Source organism: Lutjanus erythropterus, chromosome 3 (assembly GCF_056507025.1).
Source record: "Lutjanus erythropterus isolate fLutEry1 chromosome 3, fLutEry1.hap2, whole genome shotgun sequence".
In the NCBI taxonomy this organism is placed as follows: Eukaryota; Metazoa; Chordata; class Actinopteri; order Lutjaniformes; family Lutjanidae; genus Lutjanus; species Lutjanus erythropterus.
This window is the reverse complement of record NC_139319.1, coordinates 34,889,691-34,911,414: the sequence shown is the minus strand read 5'-3', so window position 1 is coordinate 34,911,414 and position 21,724 is coordinate 34,889,691. Positions and strand designations below refer to the sequence as shown.

At 40.9% G+C, this 21,724-nt stretch overlaps 1 protein-coding gene across 1 annotated transcript in view; it reads left to right on the top strand.

Annotated features, from left to right (window-relative positions):
* The first annotated feature begins 1,216 nt into the window (after positions 1-1,216).
* abcc6a (ATP-binding cassette, sub-family C (CFTR/MRP), member 6a) overlaps positions 1,217-21,724 on the top strand; it is a 31,859-nt gene continuing 11,351 nt past the window's right edge. The window contains exons 1-11 of the mRNA XM_084715926.1: positions 1,217-1,714; positions 5,622-5,798; positions 5,971-6,096; positions 12,122-12,259; positions 15,391-15,513; positions 16,640-16,701; positions 16,891-17,022; positions 18,976-19,182; positions 20,961-21,138; positions 21,350-21,511; positions 21,603-21,695. Of these exons, the coding sequence (XP_084572052.1) occupies positions 1,673-1,714; positions 5,622-5,798; positions 5,971-6,096; positions 12,122-12,259; positions 15,391-15,513; positions 16,640-16,701; positions 16,891-17,022; positions 18,976-19,182; positions 20,961-21,138; positions 21,350-21,511; positions 21,603-21,695 (1,440 nt within the window). The 5' untranslated portion in view covers positions 1,217-1,672. The remainder of the gene's footprint in view (positions 1,715-5,621; positions 5,799-5,970; positions 6,097-12,121; positions 12,260-15,390; positions 15,514-16,639; positions 16,702-16,890; positions 17,023-18,975; positions 19,183-20,960; positions 21,139-21,349; positions 21,512-21,602; positions 21,696-21,724) is intronic.

Here is a 21,724-nt window from a genome sequence, read left to right as displayed (position 1 = left end):
ATTAGCTGGTTTCACTGAGACTAAAGTGGTGTTCTGAGACTCATGAAGCATTGTAATGTGTGCACACTTAATGTGTTTTAAAGTTGTAACCCTGCTAATAATCCCCATTTTTAGTAAATGTATCTGTAATCTGATTATGTGTTTTTAGCGTGAACTGAAACAGAAAATGTTTTCTGTATTCTAATCATGTAACTCTAGTCTTTTAAGGTAATTTATGTTATTATGTATGCATGCAAATATGGACATTTTCTGAAAGCTTAGGGAAGAAACAGAACAGTACCTAACTGCTATTGGACTGGTACTTGGTGTCTATGATGCGCAAACTTCAGGTATCGGAACTGGTGAAAAGGAAAAGGAAAATATGGTATCAGAAGATCTCTTGATACAGTTACTAATTACCTGTTAAAAAATGTAATCAGTAACCTAATACAAGTGTCAGTATTAAAGTGATGAAACTTGATTACTTCATGTCAGTTTTGGATTACCTAATATAATGTTTTACGTAGGTTTAGTCCATTCTGCTTTCTATACTTTTTCTTCACTCACAAAATGGCCAGGGTTAACCCCCTCTGGTCCTTTTAGTGATAAAGTTGAGTAATGTGTACACATTTTCCACTTATTGTGCAAGTTTGAGTCCAATGAGATGACTTATTAACCTCATATATCTTTTCTTCCCATATCAGCAAGTTTTTTGCAATACTTGGCAATACATGTGATGCTTTGTGTCACTGAGGTCACTCCACATGTTCAACTCCACATAAAGAATTTAAATTAATGTGAAAAGACATAATTATGTGACTCATTCAGTATGTCATAAGTTAGTGTCCACTTGCAAAGGGATTTCCACACATATATGCTAATCTGTTAAGTTCTGCACCACACTGGGGATACAAATGAATAGATGTCACACAGCAGTGACTAAGGCTGCTAATATGTTGGATCTGAGTATAGTGAAGGTAAAATCGTGGCAGTTATCTGAGTGTTACTGGTCTCAGTTTAAAAGGTATGTCTGTGCACAAACACAGACACTATGTGGTCAGACGACTGGTGGTTTGGGATGTGGGGAAAGGGGGGGAAAGAGGGAGTGAGAAAGGAGGTAAGGGGCAGTGAGTGAAAGTGGGAGGAGTGTGTCTGGGTGTGGGACTGTCATCCCATTGAGGGGAGTAGCTGTGGTGTTTTGATCGAAATCCAGCAGATGTGGGAGAGAGGAGAGAGGAGAGAGAGAGATATTTCCACCCACCCAACAAGTAGACACACTCATAAACAGCCGGCAGACGGAGTGAGAGTCAGAAAGACACAGGATCTCAGGGCAGCAGCAGTTCAAACAGAGAGGCAGACAGACACACACAGAGTTTCATTGAGAGAAGATGTTTTATTAAAGGGAAGGAAAAGTCACACAGACACACTTCAACAGACATACTCTAATAAACACACAGCTTTCCACACAGACAGACAGAAACAGGCTGAACAACCAAAGATATACTACCATTAGCAAGACAGGAAAAGTCTAATAAGGACACACATACTCTAACACTCTTTCTCCCAACCTCACACACACATTATACACACACACACGCCGGTACTGGTGGTGAAGGTGTGCTACCCAGTGTGAGGAGCAGAGCTGATCGACCCCAACAAGTGGAGCATCAGGGAGGAAGAAGCAAGTGAGTGGATGGATGCCTTCTGCAGACTCAGTGGCCTGGACCCTTTGTGGGTGAGTTCGTGATGCCTTCACTGACCTGAATTCACATTTATTTATTTTGCAATGTTTGTTTGTCTTTTTTGTCAAGAACCGATAACGAAATCTAGTGCAGTTGTAAGTTTGATAATTTGGGTACGTCAGAGAAGCTCTTACTGTCATAAAATTCATGCTTGTTTCACACACATATGTATATATAAATTAGTGTATGTTCATGTAAAGGGTATTTTTTGTCTCTCTGGTTGAACAATGAGCATCAGCTGTTAGTTCTGTAAATTTTAATGCATAACACAATGACACAATTATAATTTTTGCTTACTTTCTCCCCTTAACCTGTTAAATCCTGACATTTGATGGGATTTAGTGATTAATAGAAAGGTGAAGTCAAACCGCTACCAGTGTGCCCCATTGGGCCTTATTTTGAAAAAATATCAACAGTAGATTAACAATAGTCAATGGCACAAATAATCTTTTTTCATGCTTGAATTGCGTCATGAATTACATATATGATGTTTATCAATGTAAAAGACAAGTTTACAAGTTAAGAAAGTCACAGTTGTTTAGTTTTGTGTGAAACCACTCAGTGAACAACGTCTCTCATCGTGCACAATATACTTCATGGGATGAATGGTATAAATGGTATAGAAAGTATACAAGTATAAATTTGCCATATAGTATGAATCTTGACTAAACTGTTACACCGGGCTGACAGGTAGAGCCCTCACTTTGCTTGAGTGGTTACAAGGGGTGGTAATACTTCTTGTACCTGACAAAAGATTTTTAATTTATTTATCCAGTTTTTCATGTTAAATGTTCTTAAAATACCTCTGTAATATGTTAATGATAGTAATAAGAGTACAGAAATCATTGCCATGCAGTTTTCATACCAGCATTTTATCCCTCCAAAGGCACTTTTATTGAAATTTTAAGAAAAACGAATATACTGTGCAACATAACCTTGCTGTCCAAGCTTCAAATTATACTGTGATATGAATTTTAGGCCATACCACTTAGCCCTAATATGTCACCAATACCAGCATGGCTGTCCCTTGTTATCTTACCTGAAATATTTTGTTCAGCTGGGAACATAAATAACTAGCAAAACCTGTTGCTCAAATGACTATATAGCATTTTAGAGGAAAAAAGCCCTGACAACACATCTGCAACTTCTTGGTATGTAGTCTTTCTAGTCATGTATCATCACTGTCTTATACTTGAATAGTTTCGAGAAATGTCGATTTTCTTCACTTGTAAAATAATCTTTTAAGTTGTCAAACACTGTATGTGTAATTCATGAAACAATTCAGGAAGGGTCTTTACCTCCCTATTCCATTAGCATTAGCCACATTAGCATGCTTTTTTGTCTCAATGACACTCATTAGCATTAGACAGGTTCTTCTCTGTTCATCACTAAATAGAATGAAAAATGATAAGCTTGTGTGTAGAAGAGGAGGAGGGGGGTGGGTTAACCTAAGTGTTAGCTGGCAGCACTCAGAAGTTGGCTAAAGGTAGAAGAAAATCCCCACGGCATACACCGACCTTCTCAGTTTGCAGCCTGTTGAGTATTTGAGCGCAGTAGAAATCTAACCTAAAACAAGTATGAATGGGAGAATTTATCTTTGATGCGTGTCAGAGCTGCGGTTAGCGTCACCCTGCTCTGTGATTCAGCACAATGAGATGCTCAGACGTCACACCGAGTGAGCTGCTGTTGTTGGAAAAGGCTTTTAAGTCTTGTATATTAGCAAACCTCCACATTCTGAATCCCAGCTTGAAAGTTGGATGGCCGCATTCCAGCTGGAACGCCAAAATTATTGAATGAACTCGATTGCTCTTGCCCCTTTGCCTCCTTCTCCACTCTTCCACTCTCCATTTCTGTTCCTCATTATGGCTCCTTTTTTTCTGTTTTTTCTCTTGCAAAACTCAAAACAATGGCCTTCAAACTTTGTTGAGAAAGTGAAAGTAAACTGGTGTGTAATCTCGTTCCACTCTCTTTGCCAGGAGAGTTAAAAGAACAGATGCAAATGTTCTCTGCAACATTACATCCATCACAAAACAGGTGATGTTTTTGTCTCGTGTTGGCTGCCCTCAGTACGTTCACTTATTGACTGTAGTAGCAATCAGCCTTTCACATACTTTTGCAACAGCGTCATTGCTTGCTCATTGGTCACAGCCCTGGGGTAACACTGGGGATTTATTTGGCTGTACTGAACTGAACATGCACAAATACAGCAGAAGAGGTTTGATCCAGAAACACTCAGCATGCAGAGGGTGGACAAATTTGAAAGGGGCCAATTTTGGAAGCTAGAAGTGTATTTAGTTTCTTTATTTTTAAATCATGCCGTCCTGTAATTTGACAAACAGAACAAAGTCTAGGTGTAACTGTCAGCAGTGATCGATGTCTTCTAAAATTAGTCCTTAGTTCATACACGCCACATCACATTAGGCACATTATGCTGTCTTGTCCTCAAGATTTAATTTAACTTATTAGCATCTGAAATGAATTGATTACAGCACACTGAATTGCTCTAGAGAATGTAAAAAGGGCCATTCAGCAGATTTGCTTTCACATCACCATGTTTGTCAGGTAAAAATAGACACCTTACAGCACCCAAGCCGTTGGCATCTGCTAGTTTACTGCAACCACTTCAGCCAAGGGTGGGAAACAGGATAAGTACTGAGCAAAATGCACAAGAAAGTCCTTGGAGAGGGTTTGACAAGTTGGATTTCTTACATAAAAGTGCTCTGTTCATCCATCTGCCATTGACCGCAGGAGTCAGAAGAGTCTGCGAAAGTAGCCTCCCACTCACTGCCTCTCAGGAGATTTATCACTTAAATGGATTTTGGTACATCAGTGCTCACAGAGGACACTAGTATACACAGAACGTGCAAAACGGTGCGTTCATTACGCAACCTAAACCACCTATGTTCTGAAGATATAGTGAGAATTTTTGTGACCATGTGGTGGTGAGGCAGGCAAAGATGTGAGCAGGAGTCAGAGCGTCGTGATTCAGAACCCTCGTGGCTCCAGAGGTGGCAAACAGTAGCGATTGATGGTAAACTTGGATTAATCACTGCTCATGCTGAGACATGCCCGCCTCCGTCTGAGCTTGCAGCATCTATCTGGTGCGTCTCACCTGCCGTGGCTCGCTGGCCGGGTGGTTGGCGGATAGCAGTTACATAATGCTCCTGCAACTGCCACCAGTTGCAGCCTCTCTCTCCCCTATCCCACTTGGGAGTCGACCAGCCGGGCCAGACTGCTCCGCCGTGCTCGAAGCTTTAAAACCACTTCCTGTGGTGACTCTGCAGGGCAGCCTCGTTAGCACAGCCAGACACCCTGCCCCTCATTAGGCTGGCGAGGTGATAAACAAGAGAAGCAAGACAACAACAAGCCACTTGGCCACTGCTGTTTCTTTTTTTTTTAAACGAAAGCCAACCTTTCCTGCTTCTGCTGCTGTTATGTAATCTAAAACCACTGGCAGCATTTGCCCAACACACCTCGTCTGCATGGACTTTTTTTTTATTGTTTATGGGCTTCATTATTAGTATAATCCTTGACCTCATATTTAATGTGTTGACAGCTTACATTGTCCTACTCAAATTAGGATGCAAGCCAGAGACGTGGTTAGAAAAATTTCCAAAACTGACTCAGCATTTTAGCCAGAAAAAGTCCTCTTCCAACTCACACTCTCTCAGGATTGGGCACAAGCTCATTTTGTGTTGACTTGCTGTGGTTTCACTCTTCGCTGCCTTGATGGATGAAACGTAGGACCTGTTCCAAGTCTGGATTCTCTGGATCTGGCCCTCGCCTGCTCTGTCTCTCAGATGATGGATATGATTGCACAGTTTTACCTCACTTTCTGACTCTCAGGCTTATTGTCTTAATCTAAAGTTTTGGCTTTTTCTCACTGTCTCTTCATTGCAGGACTGGAACCGTACGTGGTACACAGCCAACCCAGACCTGACCCAGTGCTTCCAGAACACGGTGCTGGTATGGGTCCCCTGTATCTATCTGTGGGTGCTGGCCCCTTTCTACTGCCTTTACCTCTACTGTCATGACCGCGGACGCATTCGAATGTCCTGCCTCTGCACGGCCAAGATGGTGAGAGTTCACACAGACTTTGGCTAGCCTTCAGTCTATTGTTCAAGGTTTTTCTCACAACTAAAAGCAGACACTAGACCAAAATGTCTGCAAGTTTGTCTCAACAAGATCCCCCAAGATGTTCTAGAAAGTTTCTCCAATCAGTCTCTCATTACTTTCCTGTCCTGTTCAGGTGTTGGGTTTCCTGCTGGCCTCCTTTGGCTTTGTTGAGTTCTTCTACATCCTGCTGGAGAGGAGCCAGGAGATCCAGCAGCACATGGTCTTCCTGCTCAGCCCCATCATACGCAGCATGACTGTGGTAAATATTGCTGCTCTTTCCTAATTCACTCTTGTGTTTTCCCATGTTTATTTGATTTATTTGATTATATTTGCTTCGGACTCACTTCTAACCCTGTATGATGCTATGCTGTATATACAGCATCCTGCAAACTGATCAAATCGATAAATCAAGTAACGTCTTCAACATGGACATTGGCTTGGTGGTTGGCATGGTTGGCAATAAAATATAAAAATAAAAAAATATGAAATAAAAACTCTGTATACAAACTACATAGACTATTTATACATTATAGGTTACATTATATGTGATATAACTTAGACAGATATATGGAAAGTGTGCACATCTTGTAACAGACATGGCATGTGGCATTACACTGACAGAAAAAATATGATCTTGCCAAGTAAAATGGATAGTTGCACAGACATATGACAAGGATATTCACAGGGTGGTTTCACAGTATGAATAGACACTATTGCATAGGATGATTGCACAGTGTAAATATAAACATACAGTATATTGCACAGGATAATTGCATGATAGAGACATGAAGGATTTATTGTATGTGTATGTATAATATATAAGTATATATAGAGAGAGGCTGGATACATATGTATTTAGAATAGGATATAGAATAGAATAACATACACATATACACACACACACACACACACACACACACACACTATACACATGATACACAGAGGACCTTTAAGTCAGTTTGTGAACTGAATCCACCTAAATCAAAATTTCATACGCACACTGAATAATGTATTTTTGAATTATTAAACCTATATGCTGCCAAGGAGTTATTAGTTTTACAGAGTCTCAGTGCGTCCATGATTTATGTGTGGAGAAGCTTTAACTATTGAGCAATGCCACTGATTTGTAGCCAAAATAGTACATCTGACACCCCTCCCTGTGTTGCTCTGGGTAACACAGAGATTATGGGAATATTTCAGCCCATGTCCTGCTGGCTCACGTGTCAAAGCGCAGACAAATGAAAGAATATATAGTCTACATACAGTATGTTGGCCAGACACTGAGGTGCAAAGATGCACATACAGGGGTAGATTTATCGGGTTGCAGGCAGTGTAAATATTACATTACCCTGTAAACACACAGTGTATTTGACCATCGCTCATCAGAGTGCAGAGTACATATGTAATGACATCAGTTACTATTTGATGTGGAATCAGTGCACATACGTATGTGGAAAATTTCAATGCTATGAAAAATGTGATTGGTAAGTGTGGTGCAAGCAAGAGACTGTATGTCATAAAGAAAATATGTATATAAAGTGAAATATTTCAGATCTCTTTGGAGGCCTATTATCTTCCAAAGTCTGGTTTCCTCACATCACTGCTGATCAGAGGCCACTTAGTCATAAACTGTTGGCACTGACGGACTAATAGATGAACAGTCAGTTCTTGTCCACTCAAGTTTATTGAGTTAGGTTTATTGTTGAGGCTCTTGACCAATCATGTATTTTCACGTGAATGAGTTGTCCAGCGGTGGCAGTGCATTGGCTAATCATGCACTCTAAACCAAGTTCATTTGAATCTCTTCCAGCCTTTTGGTTCATCTTTAAAAAACACAAAACCACTGAATACAAAGGTGACGATACACAATTGTAGCCTATGTTAAACATAATTACACAGAAAGATTCAGTCTTTATATAGGCTACAGGTGTGCTGCTTAACTGGAGGATTTGACGCCAGATCCTTCTTTCAACGCCATTGTTCTGACAAAAACTGTATTTAAGGTGCAACATGTTTAATTGCAATGCTTCTGCAGAAAGGAAGAAAAAGATAAAAAGAAGAAAACATTCATTTGATTTTCATCGGAATCAGAAGCCAAGCTTTTGAATAAACAAAAGCCATACCCAAAATCCATAGTATGTGCATCGATTTCCTCAGGTCTGAAGAGAAACTGCTCAAACTGCTCAAATGTTTAGATCCAAATCAGTGCAAGACCTGTACAGGTTTATGCAATATAGATGAGATCTTTAATCTTTACAAATGTTTGTTTCTTCTCTTTCCAAAAATAGCCCGGTACCAAGACCAGGAGGGCTACAGAACATTACTTATAGAAGATAAAGTGTTTTCAGTGGCTCATGTTGATGGAAACAGCCCTGAACGCTTCTCACTCCCACTCATTGTTGGCAGATTTTAAATGATACTTAAATGATGAGTAGGAGCAAACAGAAGAGGGGCGCAGCTCGCAACATGGGTGGCGTGGCGAGCTTAAAATGTTGTTTATCCCCAGCAGGAGTGATATAAGGATTACAATGCAGTGCAGGAGTAGAGTGAGCTCAGACAGGAAAGGTTGCTGTAGCCCAGAGGACCTCTAAAGCTGACCCACAGAGCCGTATAAAGCTTCCCCTCTCTCTGCAGCCTCATACAGTTCCTGCACAGTCTCACTCTCTCCGAGTCAGACAGCCTTTCCCACCTGTGGTCTTTTTCAGACTGCTGAGTAAATAGCAGCACGTGTTTGAGTAAAAATACACTGAGATGTCTCTTGTGTTGAGGGATACATTTCAAAAACGGTTATTTATTTTGAGAATATCATTTATCACTCCAGGGGGCCAGAGAACAAACATCTCCTAAATCATATTAAGAGCTTGTCAACATTCTTTAAATCCATTTGCCAGGCCTATCTTTATTAAAGGATATAATTTTCTAGATGTTGAATGTTTCTTGATGTAGCCTCCCACCACCAGCCACTCCGTGGGTGCAGGCCGGGAACACTGTGCTCTTGTTGCTCTGACCAACTTATTTTGTTGCCCTTCAACTAAAGTTAATGTATGAGAACAGTTTTTGCCCGACTCAGTCGGCCTACGAACGAATCGTGGTCGCTATTGATGAAAAGTACACCCTGACTATAATCAGGAATACCATGACGTAAAAACCCCTATTCCTTCCCCAGCACCGCTCACTTCCCATGTAATTATAAGGTAGGGTTTTGATTCGGGGGTTAGTGATGGACTTAGTTCCACCCACTGACTTGTACAAACAGATGGGCTGATGGTTTGCAGCAATATGGCAAGTCAGAGCGGAAGTCTAAGAATAGGAAGGTCCTTTCCCAAGGTCAGATATACATTTTCCTTACTTATGTTAAGGTTTGGTTTGAGGCTGATGCAGCCACAACCTCATCAGTTCAGGATTTTAAGTACCCGTATATGAGGACATAAAGTTCTTGCCGTGGGCCCAGTACTACTGACTTACATACTGTGGCTTTCACAGATGTATACGCATTATGATAAATGTGTATGCAGTCCCATAAAAGTCTTGAGTTGATCAAAGGTACGGGGGAAAATCAAGGTGCAGTACTGGAATATATATCTAACATGTAAAAACTGTATTTTTGTAATCAATAACTGCTGTTATTTGATTAAAATATTAATTAAAGCTGCAGTAATCAGTATTTTCAATAGTTTATTAGCGCCAAACAGCAGACAAACAACAAAGTTAGCAACTAGCTGGTAAACATAATGGAGCATTTAGCAGCTAAAGAGTTGGTGGAGACCAAATTTAAGCTAAAAGAAGTGTAAATATAGGATACAAACACAACTCCAAATGAATGTAAATGTTTTTTCTTGTAAACTTGATGTGTAAATGAGCACCTGTTTCCTAACATGTTCACAATATTAACATTATATAGCGAGTAATGTAGAGTGACTACAGGTCATTATTGCAAAATAAACCAGAGCAAGGTGACACAAAGTGGAGGCGTTTTCACTGTACATTATCCCACTTATTGCATGTTTACTTACCAAAAAACCCCATAATTTTCTATGAAATATTAACTGACCAATCAAGTATTAAAGCCATGTAATAAAATCAGATAATAAGTCAGAATTTCATTTGTAGCTTGTTGCGTTGCCCTGCATCAATGCTGCAAGTAAAAGTATGAAAGTAGCTGCTCAGCCACTAACCTTAACCTTAACTTATGATAAGGACATTTTCACCCCTAAAGCACATCAAATTCTTGGTCGCTCATGTTCTCGGATTTGGCAAGTTGTGCCTGTATTTGCAGCTCCTCTATAGGTGTGCTTTTGGCTCCAACATCCCACAGACATTCAAGTCAGGTGGACTGTAGACTCTAAATTCCCCATAGGTGTGATTGCAAGTCCCTGTCTATCTGTATTCATCCTTCAATAGACTAGTGAGTATCAAGTGCGTTGGGAAAGTGAATGATCAGTCTGTCATCACAGCAGATAAATGAGAAGCCTGGATGTTGTTTATATCAACCAGAGCAAACAAAGATGCTCCCACTGTTGGCCACCAGACAGAAATCTGTACTCATCTCCACATGAAGTGTATCAGGTTGTTGATGTGAAAATCTTATATAATTTCCAGACCGCTATAGTTTATAACAGGACAGTACTGTGGCTCATCCCAAAGTAACCACTGTGGTGCTCATCATGAAGCCTGCACCCGCTTTTTCCCCACTTGGTGATGAGCTGGCATGACAAAGTGACGTCTCATTTGGCCAACCACTCAGAGTGGAACCAATTACAGCGGTTCAACAGCAGCTGCGTGACTCGTCGAAGGACAGACATCAACTGAATCGGTCCTGTTTTTGAGTAAACATCACGATATAGTTTGTTTTGAAAGAAAGTATTTAATAACTTAAGCAATGTGTGCTGAGCATGTGGCATACCATACATGTGTCACTTTTACAGGCGGAAGTCAGCCAGATCCCCATCTGCGTCTGCGGCCAGGGAAATCCCTAAGACCAAAGTTCTTTCTCAAAACCACCATCAGCCGCATTAGATCAGACTAAATCTGATTATAGCCTCTACACTCTGCTGGCAGTGACAACAGCAGCTAATACTGGAGAAATGGTGCTTTTTTTCCCTTCAGCTCAGTTAAAGTAGAGTGGCACTGAATGGCAGTTTGGAAAGAAGTTTTTTCCCAGAGCAACTTCAAGTCAAGGTTATAATAATTAACTTAAAGTAAACTAAAAACTAAAACTAGGTGTGGAAAAAAAACATTAACTGAAACTACACTTCAGAAAATAATGAAAACTGAATGAAATTATATGGTGTTCTTATAAAATTAGTTAAAACAAATACAAATATACAGGGAATTTCTTTAGTTTTAGTCTTAGTCAATTTGTTTAAATTTGTTAACACAACAAGCATGAGGAGGCATTGGTGTGTATGTTTACTGACACTCAAACTAAACCAAAACAAAACATGTTTAAACCTTAAAAACTAAACTGAAACGAGCAGCTCTATTCTGGAAACTAACAACAAAACTGAATTCTAGGTCCCGCCCACTTTCACTCTGTGCTCCAATGAGAGTTGTAGAAGCTTGGTACTTTTCCTGTACTCAGATATGCTAATTGCAAGGCTTGTCTGTGTTGAAAGAAGACCAGCATTTTGAAAATGGCTGAAAGATGTTGCTGGGGAACCTGTAAAAGTGACATTTAGTCACATCTTAAATTAGCTAATGTAATCAAAACACTAGATAATTAGCTAGCAAATCTACGTCAATCATTAGCTAACATTTCACTAACCTTAGCTAACTTAAGATATGGCACTATGGGTCATATACAAACAAAATTGAAAGTTGACTGAGGCACCAAGTTTTCTCAACTGTTATTGGACTACATAGCAAAAAGGAGCGGGACTTAGGAAGGGTCAATTGAAAAAAAAAAAAAAAAATGAAAAAAGGTAATTTATTTGCACAAAAAAACCAAAACAAAACTATAATAACTGTTTCAACTTAACTAAAAACACACCACAAAAGAAAATAGTTTGATTTTAAGCTTATAATTTATGCTAATTATAATACAAAACCCACTGGTATGTAGAGAAGATTTGTTTGAGTTCAGAAAGTCAGTTCATACTTAGAAATCACATTTTCCTTGTCAGCTGAGTCGCTCCAGGCTGTTGATAAACATGGCACCACAGACTTCAGTTTTGGATCTCTGCGCTGGCTCTGGGGTGGACTTTATTTCCTGTCTTGTGTTGCAAGAACCTTGCATGTGAATTCTTAAATTAAGTCATTCTGTCTCTGTGTGTGTCTCTATCTAGATCTTGGCCTTATGCATCATCCAGTTGGAAAGAGTACGAGGCTGTCGTTCCTCGGTATTCCTCTTCCTGTTCTGGGTCTTGGCTGTCGTCTGTTCCCTTGTGCCTCTCAGAGCCAAGATCCAGCTGGCCACGGATGAGGTATGTCTTTAGACTATTAATATGAAATATTAACCCAACGCTATGCCATTTAAGAGAAATATCAATACTCTGTTCATAAAGTTCTCAATAGTAATCTCTATATTGAAAATAAGGAATAATTCAGAGCTGAAGTGAATGTGTTTGTCATGTTTGAACTCGTTGAACCTGCCGATTTAAAACACTGTGCAGGGATATCTAATCAGGTCTAACCCTACCCATAGTCTAGACACAAGACTCCAGCTGCACAGCGTGAGATATACCCTGTGTCAGCAAAGCGTTTCTATTTCATCCCCCAATTTCAACCAAGGTAACCTAAAGTTAACCAAGTGTTGGAGGATGACACTGCCAATTCTGGTCAAGCCTGTGTGTGTTTAAGTTTTTCTTTTTCTTCCTGTGTCTCCTGTCAGACACTGCAATCATTGTTGTATGGGGTAAGTTTCTATTTAAGCACACGCAGCCGTGGGGCAGTCACATTTGCATTTCTATAAAAACACACAAACACACACACATCCATATTTCTGTTTTATCGTCCTCAGTGTGACATTCCCACACTGCTTGGGGGAGAGTAATGATGGCCCTGGGATAAATGCTGGTGAGACATAGCAGCCCAGGGTCAGACCAGAGGAACGTCAGCGCTGTGTTTATGGGCCTACACTGCTGTAAACACAGCCAGATGGAAATCTATGCATCCGCACATAATGCTGGGCCATTTAGAATTTAGGCACAGATGTTTTCATTTCATAAAACCACACACGTGCACATAGGATAAACACGTGAACACCCATATATTTCTCAACCATGTTGAATCTCTTTCTTGATGAAACAAATTAAATACACCACCATCAGTACAAATACACCCCAGACATTTAATTCCATTTGTGTATTTTTCTTTGCCATGGGTGTTAACAGTACATTAGGTAAAACTAGACTGATATTAAAGGTTCAGTTTGTAATATATATGGGGCTTTATTGGCAGAATATAGCAGAAATATAGCATGATTAGTATGTATTTCCATTAGAGAATATGATATAAATATTTGCTTTATTTACAATCAAATATATTTAGCAAAATCTCACACTTAAAGGTCCAGTGTGTAAGAATTACAGGGTTTACTGGAGAATATGGCAGAAACATTTTCCTTTGTGTGAAGTCACCTGAAAATAAGAATTGTTGTGTACTTGTTACTGCACTGTAGGTTCTCCTGTATGCTTGGAAGGGGAGGGTTAGGCAAAGTGGTCACCACTAGATGCCACTAAATGCTACACACTGTCCTTTGAGTCTATGCTGCAGCGTCAGATATACAGAAAATTGAGCCAAAGTCAGACTGGAGCTAATGAGAAAAAAAACCAATAACACAATGTGATCATTGATTTTCACTCTAAAGCTCCTGTTGAAGGAATGCTTCAACATGTGGAGAAAATATACTTCATCATTTTCTTGCCAGAGTCACATAAGAATGATACAACTCTCACATTTGTTCGATAAATATGAAGCTACCATGAACTAAATAAGCTCATTAGCTTACCTTGGCACAAACACTGGACACCTCTACCCTGGCTCTTACTAAAAGGTAACAAAATATACCTAGCAGCACCTGTTCATTAGTGAGATTTAGAGGGGCAGGTAGGCACATTTTGTTACCTTTGGACAGAGCCAAGCTAGTTGTTTCCCCCTGTTTCCAGTCTTTGTGCTCAGCTGGGCTAACCATCTGCCTATGGTAGTAGCCTGTATTTTTAGCGTACAGACACGAGAGTGGTATCTATCTTTTTGTCTAATTCTCAGCAGACAAGGCAAATAAATATATTTCCTGACCATTAATATCCATACAGTTGCAATAGAAACAGTTTTCAGGATTATAGATAGGCCACTTTATCAATGTAAAACTGAACTGGAACTTAGATGCACAGGCAAAATTCAAGATGGGACATTAAAGACAAATTATTCCTTCCAAAAATGCAAGTATGAAATAGCGAAATACCAGATCAGTTTTTAAAAATCTTGTTGGTTCATTTTCTTTAATTGTGGTCAAAGGTTAAAAAAGTTTCCACATTTTATCCCCCATTTCATCTTGTCCCGTTTATCCCAGTTTTCTAAAACAGAACTTGAAAACTGACAGATTTTTGTACATGCAACATTTTTTAAATATTTATAAAGAAAGTGTCTAATTCACATTGCAGCGTAGATGGCACCAGTTGACAGAGTTCATGTTTGTTGACCCTTGGCCATTCTTAGTTTCTTGACCTACATTTTTCCCACCCACTCGCAGACCATCCTGGCCCTGTTTTTCTCCGTGTGGTCGGATCCATTTGGCCCCTTCATATCTCCTTTCTCGGCACTGCACCACAGTTTTCAGAGAAAGTAATTTTTACTGTTTACCATGGCTCTGAGACTTCCATGCATACCCATGCTGCTGCACAACAGCCAGGCTGTGGCAGCGGCGTTGACCCAGTAGCAAACAATGCCAAAACCCACAAGTTCTGTATGTCAAGAATAACATGCAAGTCCTACATTTCACAAAAGTCTCTGGGTAGTTAATATCACAGCTGCTCCCTTGATTGAAAGTAAGGGTGCTGGTTTGTAAAACCACAATCTCCCTATTTACAGATACGGCCTCTTAGCGTGACTGAGAGGCGACTTTAACTATCGCTTCATTTATATAAAGTACACCATTAAAGACTTTGGGTTTTCTCCCTGATTTAGCTTAAAGGTCCAAAATACTCTTTATTGTGTCTGATGTTGGCATATAAACCATATCCTCTACTATACAATGTGTACGCATGGGAAAAGCCATATAAGAATTTAGTGTTGTTGTGAAAGTGCACACAAAGCCACAGTGGAGATAAATAACGCTGTATACCACAGGATGTTGTGTGATTCGTTGAGTAATGTATAAAGTGATTAAACAACAAAAGCACATTTTGATCCTGTTGAAAACCTTATGTCTTGATGAAAGAACAATGTTATTTTTCTGTGGCATGCGCTCTGGGAATTAATTGTGTCTCTGGTTCAAAATAAAAGTTGAACTCACGCAACTCATCTGGAGTAGCTTAAAACAACTAAACCGAACGGACTCTGACCAAAAGATTCTGTTATTTTCAGCTTCCTGAATCTGTGTTTTCTTATTCCACAGGGCATCGCCTCTGATATTGTACGATACCTTGCTTTCTTCTCCTACTTCACAATCCAACTGGCCCAGCTCTTCTTGTGTTGTTTTGCTGACCAGCCTCCGGAGGGAAAAAACGTCTTGGAAAAGGTAGGCAGAGGAGAATGTATCCCACTTCCGTCAAAAACCGTCTACTCCGATCCAATGCCCGGGAAAGAAAATGCCTGAGCAGCTATCTTGTGGTTTTCAACTTTTGTTGTCAAGACAGTTTTTCCCTTTTGGAGGAAATGATGTGATTCACCTCCCTCCCTTCTTTCTCCTCTCCCACTCTCACTTCACCGCTTTTGGCTTCCTATGAGGGCAGTGTGAATGAGTGTGTGTGTGTTTCTCGTTGTTCTTCTGCATGCCATCAACGCGACTCACTCACGTCAGTGTTGGATAACATCATGAGCCCGCTGTAGAGAGTCGCTAACCCCACAACCACACAGGCATCACTTAATACATCAAATCAAACATTAGCTGTCGGAATGTTTTCAAGCTCGAAACAGCGAGGTGTTACAGGATGGCTGACAGGTGAATGAAAATGAGCTTCAAATCAATCAAACTAGACATGTGATGTAATATTTCCCCAATGGCAAACAATCAAAATAGCTGGAAAAGTCCCTAACAAACTCTTGGTCGGTGGTGAGAAGGCTGAGGGTGCAGAAGCCGCAGTCTGGCGTGGCGGACACACCCATCGGTCGTTCCTTGGTGTGTCCTTCTCGTCTTCCTCCCTCCACCTCCTCCTCCTCTCCGCCCCACGCTCTGGTTAGAGTTACTCACAGGAAGAGAGGAAGCGAGGGGATGAAGAGCGAGAGTGCTGGTAATGAGGAGAGCAAACACCCTGGTGAGGGGGTGGCAGGGTGGAGAGATGCTGTAAAACATGCGTGAGAGGACAAATTTCTGTGTGTGTGTATCCCCTTCTTGGACAGTTTGATGACACATTTCCTCTCTGTCTGCACTAGACCTAAAAACGTCATCCTCGCCGTGCGCTAACACTGAACTCTATTTATTCCGTCCTGTGGGAGTTCACGGCCTCTGCTCTCCACAATGGACCACCTGACTGTGCAGAGCTGTTTATACACATTAGCATTCTTAAACGCACTCCTCACAAATGAACCATTCAACTATCAACGGGCACCCTCTGTGAAGCTGTGTGTGTGTGTCTCAAAAGTCTTTAAGCACTGAGAGATTTACTGCAAAAACAACAGTAAGTCTGGTCTCTAATCTGTTGCAGAATCCCTGTCCCGTCAAAGATGCCTCTTTCCTGTCAAAGATCCTCTTCTGGTGGTTCACTGGGTAAGATGGTTCTTCAGAACCCGCTCATTTCTAGGCTTTTAGGCTGACTCACGGCAGCAACAGTTTATACTTGTTTACAACTTGTTTTGTTGATGGTTATGTGTGTGTGTGTGTGTGTGTGTGTGTGTGTGTGTGTGTGTGTGTGTATGTCTCTGTGTGTGTGTCTGTGTGAATCATCTCCCTCCTCAGGCTTGTTGTGAAAGGATATCGCACCCCACTGGCTGCAGAGGACCTGTGGACCCTGAGGGAGGAAGACACATCAAACAAGATCATCTCTGAGCTGCAGGAGGACTGGACAGCTGAATGTGCCAAAATTCAAAAGTGAGAACTGATCATGATCATTGATATCTGGCAGTTTAAAGGGTCTTCCCAGCAATGTAGTATTGAAGGTTCTAATGCCAATGTTAGGAGATTCACAAAAGGCAGATTAAACACATTGAACCAGACTAAACACCCTTTCAAAAACACACTGCAACTCTGCACTTATCAAGACATTATCCAGAGGAACTGTGTGTTCGTGCATATGTCAGGTCCAGCGTGTGAGAGTTACAGATTTATTGGCAGAATATGTCAGAAATAGAATAAAATATTCATAAATATGTTTTCATTAGTGTATAATCACTATGTACTTGTTATCTTAGAATGAGGCATTTATATCCAGCTACCGAGACCACAGTAGCCCAAAACAAACAAACCAAACACCGGCTTTGTATTCTGTGTAAGTTACACAATAAGTTGTCCTACATACTTGGAAGAGGAGAATGAGATGAGGTGCAAGCTCACCGCTATGCCACGAAAATTTACACACTGGTCCTTTAATTTTAAGACTTGGTTTGTATTGATACCAATGCAAAAACAGTCATCAGTCATGAGTTCCTAAACCGTATGGAGTATTTCCAACGCGCGTACAATACCTGTTGTGAGCTACATGTGTGAAAGGGCAAAGTCGTCTCTGATTCTCAGGACAATGGTAACATACTGGTGGAGTGAGGAGTTAAAAACACAAAGTACAACTGAGGCTGATGGGAATGATGCTTGTTTAGCATTTATTTTGTCATAAACCAAAGTATTGGACAAAGACAAATACTGACCCCCATGATTATTCCAGATGAAGTTATTACAGTTTATCCTGTGGGAGGCATGACTGTGAGCACCAAATCCCATGGCAATCCATCCAACACAAATGTCAACCTCATGGTGGTTCTAGAGAAAAAATAAGAGAATCGCTAATGTCAGTAGGATTAATCCTCTGGGGAACGTGAAGATCCAGATCAAATGTCATTGGAATCCTTCCAGAAGTTGTTTCAGTCTGGACCCAAGTGGTGTACCAACCAACTAATAGACCAACAAAGCCATCCCTAGAGACAGGTTGCTAGCATGTATAAAAATAACAGTCAAAATTAAAGGTCAAAAGATACCGACTTGTCCAAGTGTCCAAAAAACACTAGATCTTACATTTCCTTTAATGCAACCAATGCCTGATTAACACATTCTCTCAAACTCGAAGCTCTCAGTTTGTTACACAGACTATGTTATGAGTTTTTGATCTTCGTGTCCAGGTCTAGATAACTGAAGACAAAGTAAACTGACTTATATGCATAAAATCTGTGGACTGCTCCTTTGCTGAGCCTTGTGATTGGCTGAATAATCCTCTTTGTTTATTAACAAGTAGTTGTACCAAGAAGACATGTGCTGCAGAATCTTCACAGAGAAAAGACATGTGCAGAACATGCACATGTTGTCTTTCACGGCTCATATGGCTTTCTATTGTGACAAAGACCTGCGATCCATCCACCATCCAGCTCTTACTATTGTTACAGCTTAACAGCCAGAGAATCAATTCCATTTTATTGCAATGTGGCCAAACGTCAGCGTGGCGCTGCTTAAATGAATCACCCAAGCAGAGCATGACTTAGTAATGATTGCGGTAAATTGAAATCCAGGACGTCTCATTGCCGGAGGCATTTTGATCCAAAAATAAGTCTCTTGAGGACATGCAGTACCATTATGTCAGGACAACAACCTTGTGTTAAAGCTTGTTAACATGATCCAACGCTTTGAAGATCCATCGTTAAGTCCAGTAATTATGTCAGTGAATAATGCTTTTTACTGGTGCTGGCGAATTCTTGAGTCCATCAGTGACGGTGCGAATAACAACTGTTTTTTCTTTATGGTCTGGTTTACATTAAAGACTTGAAAGGCGCCAGCATCATGTTGTATGGGCATCTCTGACACAAGTGTCTTGTCTGTAATTGCGTTCTCTCCCCATGGCAGGCAGGAGAAGGCCTTGGCATCTGGTGTGGCGCTGGGGAGCCGACTACCAGACCAGGCTCAGCTCCTCAGGAAGCTGCAGAAGGAGCAGAGCTCGGGATTCTTCCTGCTCAGGACGCTGGCACGCAAGTTCGGCCCTTACTTTCTGACTGGTACCCTGTGCATCATATTCCACGATGCCTTCATGTTCGCCATCCCCCAGGTGCTCAGGTGAGACTTGACAAAGGAAAAGTGACCCAAAGCCTTAATCTGCTCTCACCATGAGTGCAGTTAATAGCTGTGGTGTGATTTGCCAGTGTTTGTAGATATTAAGTGTATTTCAGCCCAGTAAGCTCAGGGGTATTTGGTTTGTGGTGTAGACAGTTCCCAAAATAACGGGATAATCCACAAATGCTCTTATTTATAGTTTGCTCATTCTGCATGATAGAAGTCAGTTGTGCTTCGATAACAACAAATTCTTAAGGGGGTTTCTATCGCAAGTAACTGTGTCATTATATTTGGAGAGAGATGTTGTTGTTGTTGAGTTTTTCAAATATAACTTTTTGGATTCCCTCAAACCAAATGGCATTCAATGCACCATATTAAGGGAAACTGCAGCCATATTTCCAAACCTCAACTCTGACTGAAATTACCTGGATGGACTACAATCCAGGCTAAAGTAAAAATAGGTTTTGTTGTGTTTTTTGGGGTCAACTGTCCAATTCAATGGGGAGATTTAAGTGAAAGATTGTATTTTCCTGGTAGGATAATTTAAAGAAATGTGGGTTTAGCAGAAAACCAAAATACCACAATCTAGATCCATAGATAGATGCAACTGTATAAACAGCTCCATGGTTATCACCTCACATATCACCTTCATTGTCCTATTTTCAATGATTTGTGACACTGACATCCCAACAACAACAGAAGCTGGCAGCAGCAAAAACAGGTCATGGCTGACCCGCCACCCGCCGCACCATCCCACTAGCCAGACTGGAATGTTGTTGTTGATGCACAGCACAGAATCAGTGGAAGTGTTAATTACGGTCATGGAGCTGTGAGCAAGAAAAAGTAGACAAGACCGCAAGCCCTCTGTGCTCCAGTAAGGAGGACAGGCAGCGAGGGAGAGGAGGCTCTAAATGGCAGAAATGTCGACGCACCACAATAAGGGAGCCGCTGGCCAAGTGTGAGGGCAGCCCGGCCACAAGCTGAGCACTGTTGTGCAACCCAGTCAGCCAGCAGCCACAGCAGCGCTCCAAGGCCACTGGCTTGAGGCGCACAATGGAAGTCAAATAATTCCAGATCGAATGAAAAAACACAATAAAAAAAATCTTGTTGACAGTGTAAAAACCTGTCTCTGTTGGCCCTGATTTGTATCATTCACTACTTTCCAGGGAAACTCATACTTAGAAATAGAGATTTGATGCTGTATAGTCATGACCCATTTCAGGGAAACATTATTCATATATTTACTCTAATAAATCATAAACTGACCATGATATGTCATTGGAGATTAAGGTAACGTGCTAAGCTGAAATACTTTATTATACTAGCCATGGTGGCCTCCTTTGAAAGTTCTATTCTAGTCCACAACTTGTATTATTGTTTGCCCGTTTCACATTAATTAGAGTTCAAATTAAAGCAGAATGTTTGCCAAATGAGTTAGTATCTTTTTTTGAGTTGTAAGAAATCATTAGTAATCTTTTAGAAGAGATAGAACAGAGGTAGGCAGTCACTCCAGAGTGTGTATTTTTAGAGTAGCGGTAGTGTTAATGTCAAATTACAATATTGTGCTTGTGTTGCACTCCTGCAGTGTTCCTGCAGCCTGCCTGAGCTCCCTCAGGTCTGGGGAGGAGGAGGGGAGGGGAAACAACTTGTGTTAACCATAAAATAGGGATTCAACATACTTAATATATGTTTTATGGCTCCAACTCATACTCATTTTTGGATGCACAATTGTTACATATTGCTCCTGTAAGTAATAATCTTCTGCTTCTCTTTCTCCACAGTCTTCTTTTGGGTTTCATGAGAGACGAGGACGCTCCGCTGTGGAAAGGCTACTTCTACGCCACCCTGATGTTCCTGCTGTCCTGTCTCCAATCCCTCTTCAACCATCAGTACATGTACACTTGCTTCACGGTGGGGATGAGGGTGAAGACAGCTGTTATGGGCTTGGTTTACAGGAAGGTGGGTATCTGCGGACATGTAGCCACTAACCTCTAGACATGACATAAATAACGCTTTAAGTGCCAAAACAAAAGCTGTCTCTCCTCCCACACAGGAAAACTGTGCACAGTGTGTGATTAACAGCTTTTACTAAGATGAAGGGTGTAAATTTATACTGTACACATGTGCACTGAGGGCTGAAATGTCTTTGTCTCTTTTGTTGTCAATCCAGTCACTGGTGATAAACAGCGCTGCCAGAAGGACTTGCACTGTGGGCGAGATTGTGAATCTGGTTTCAGCAGACACTCAGAAGCTCATGGACTTTGTGGTGTACTTCAACGCTGTCTGGCTGGCTCCCATTGAAATTGCTCTTTGTCTCTTCTTCCTCTGGCAGGTACGTTGAAATGTTTCCACAATGCTGCTCATTCATGTACAACTGCGTTTTAGCTCGAAAACCTCTGACGCCGTCTTTTGTTCTATTTTAGCATCTTGGCCCATCGGCTTTGGCGGGGATTGCCACTGTCATCCTCATTTTCCCACTTAACGGATTCATAGCAAAGAAACGGAGCAAACTGCAGGTAAAAGCTCTTACAGGAATCCTTCACAC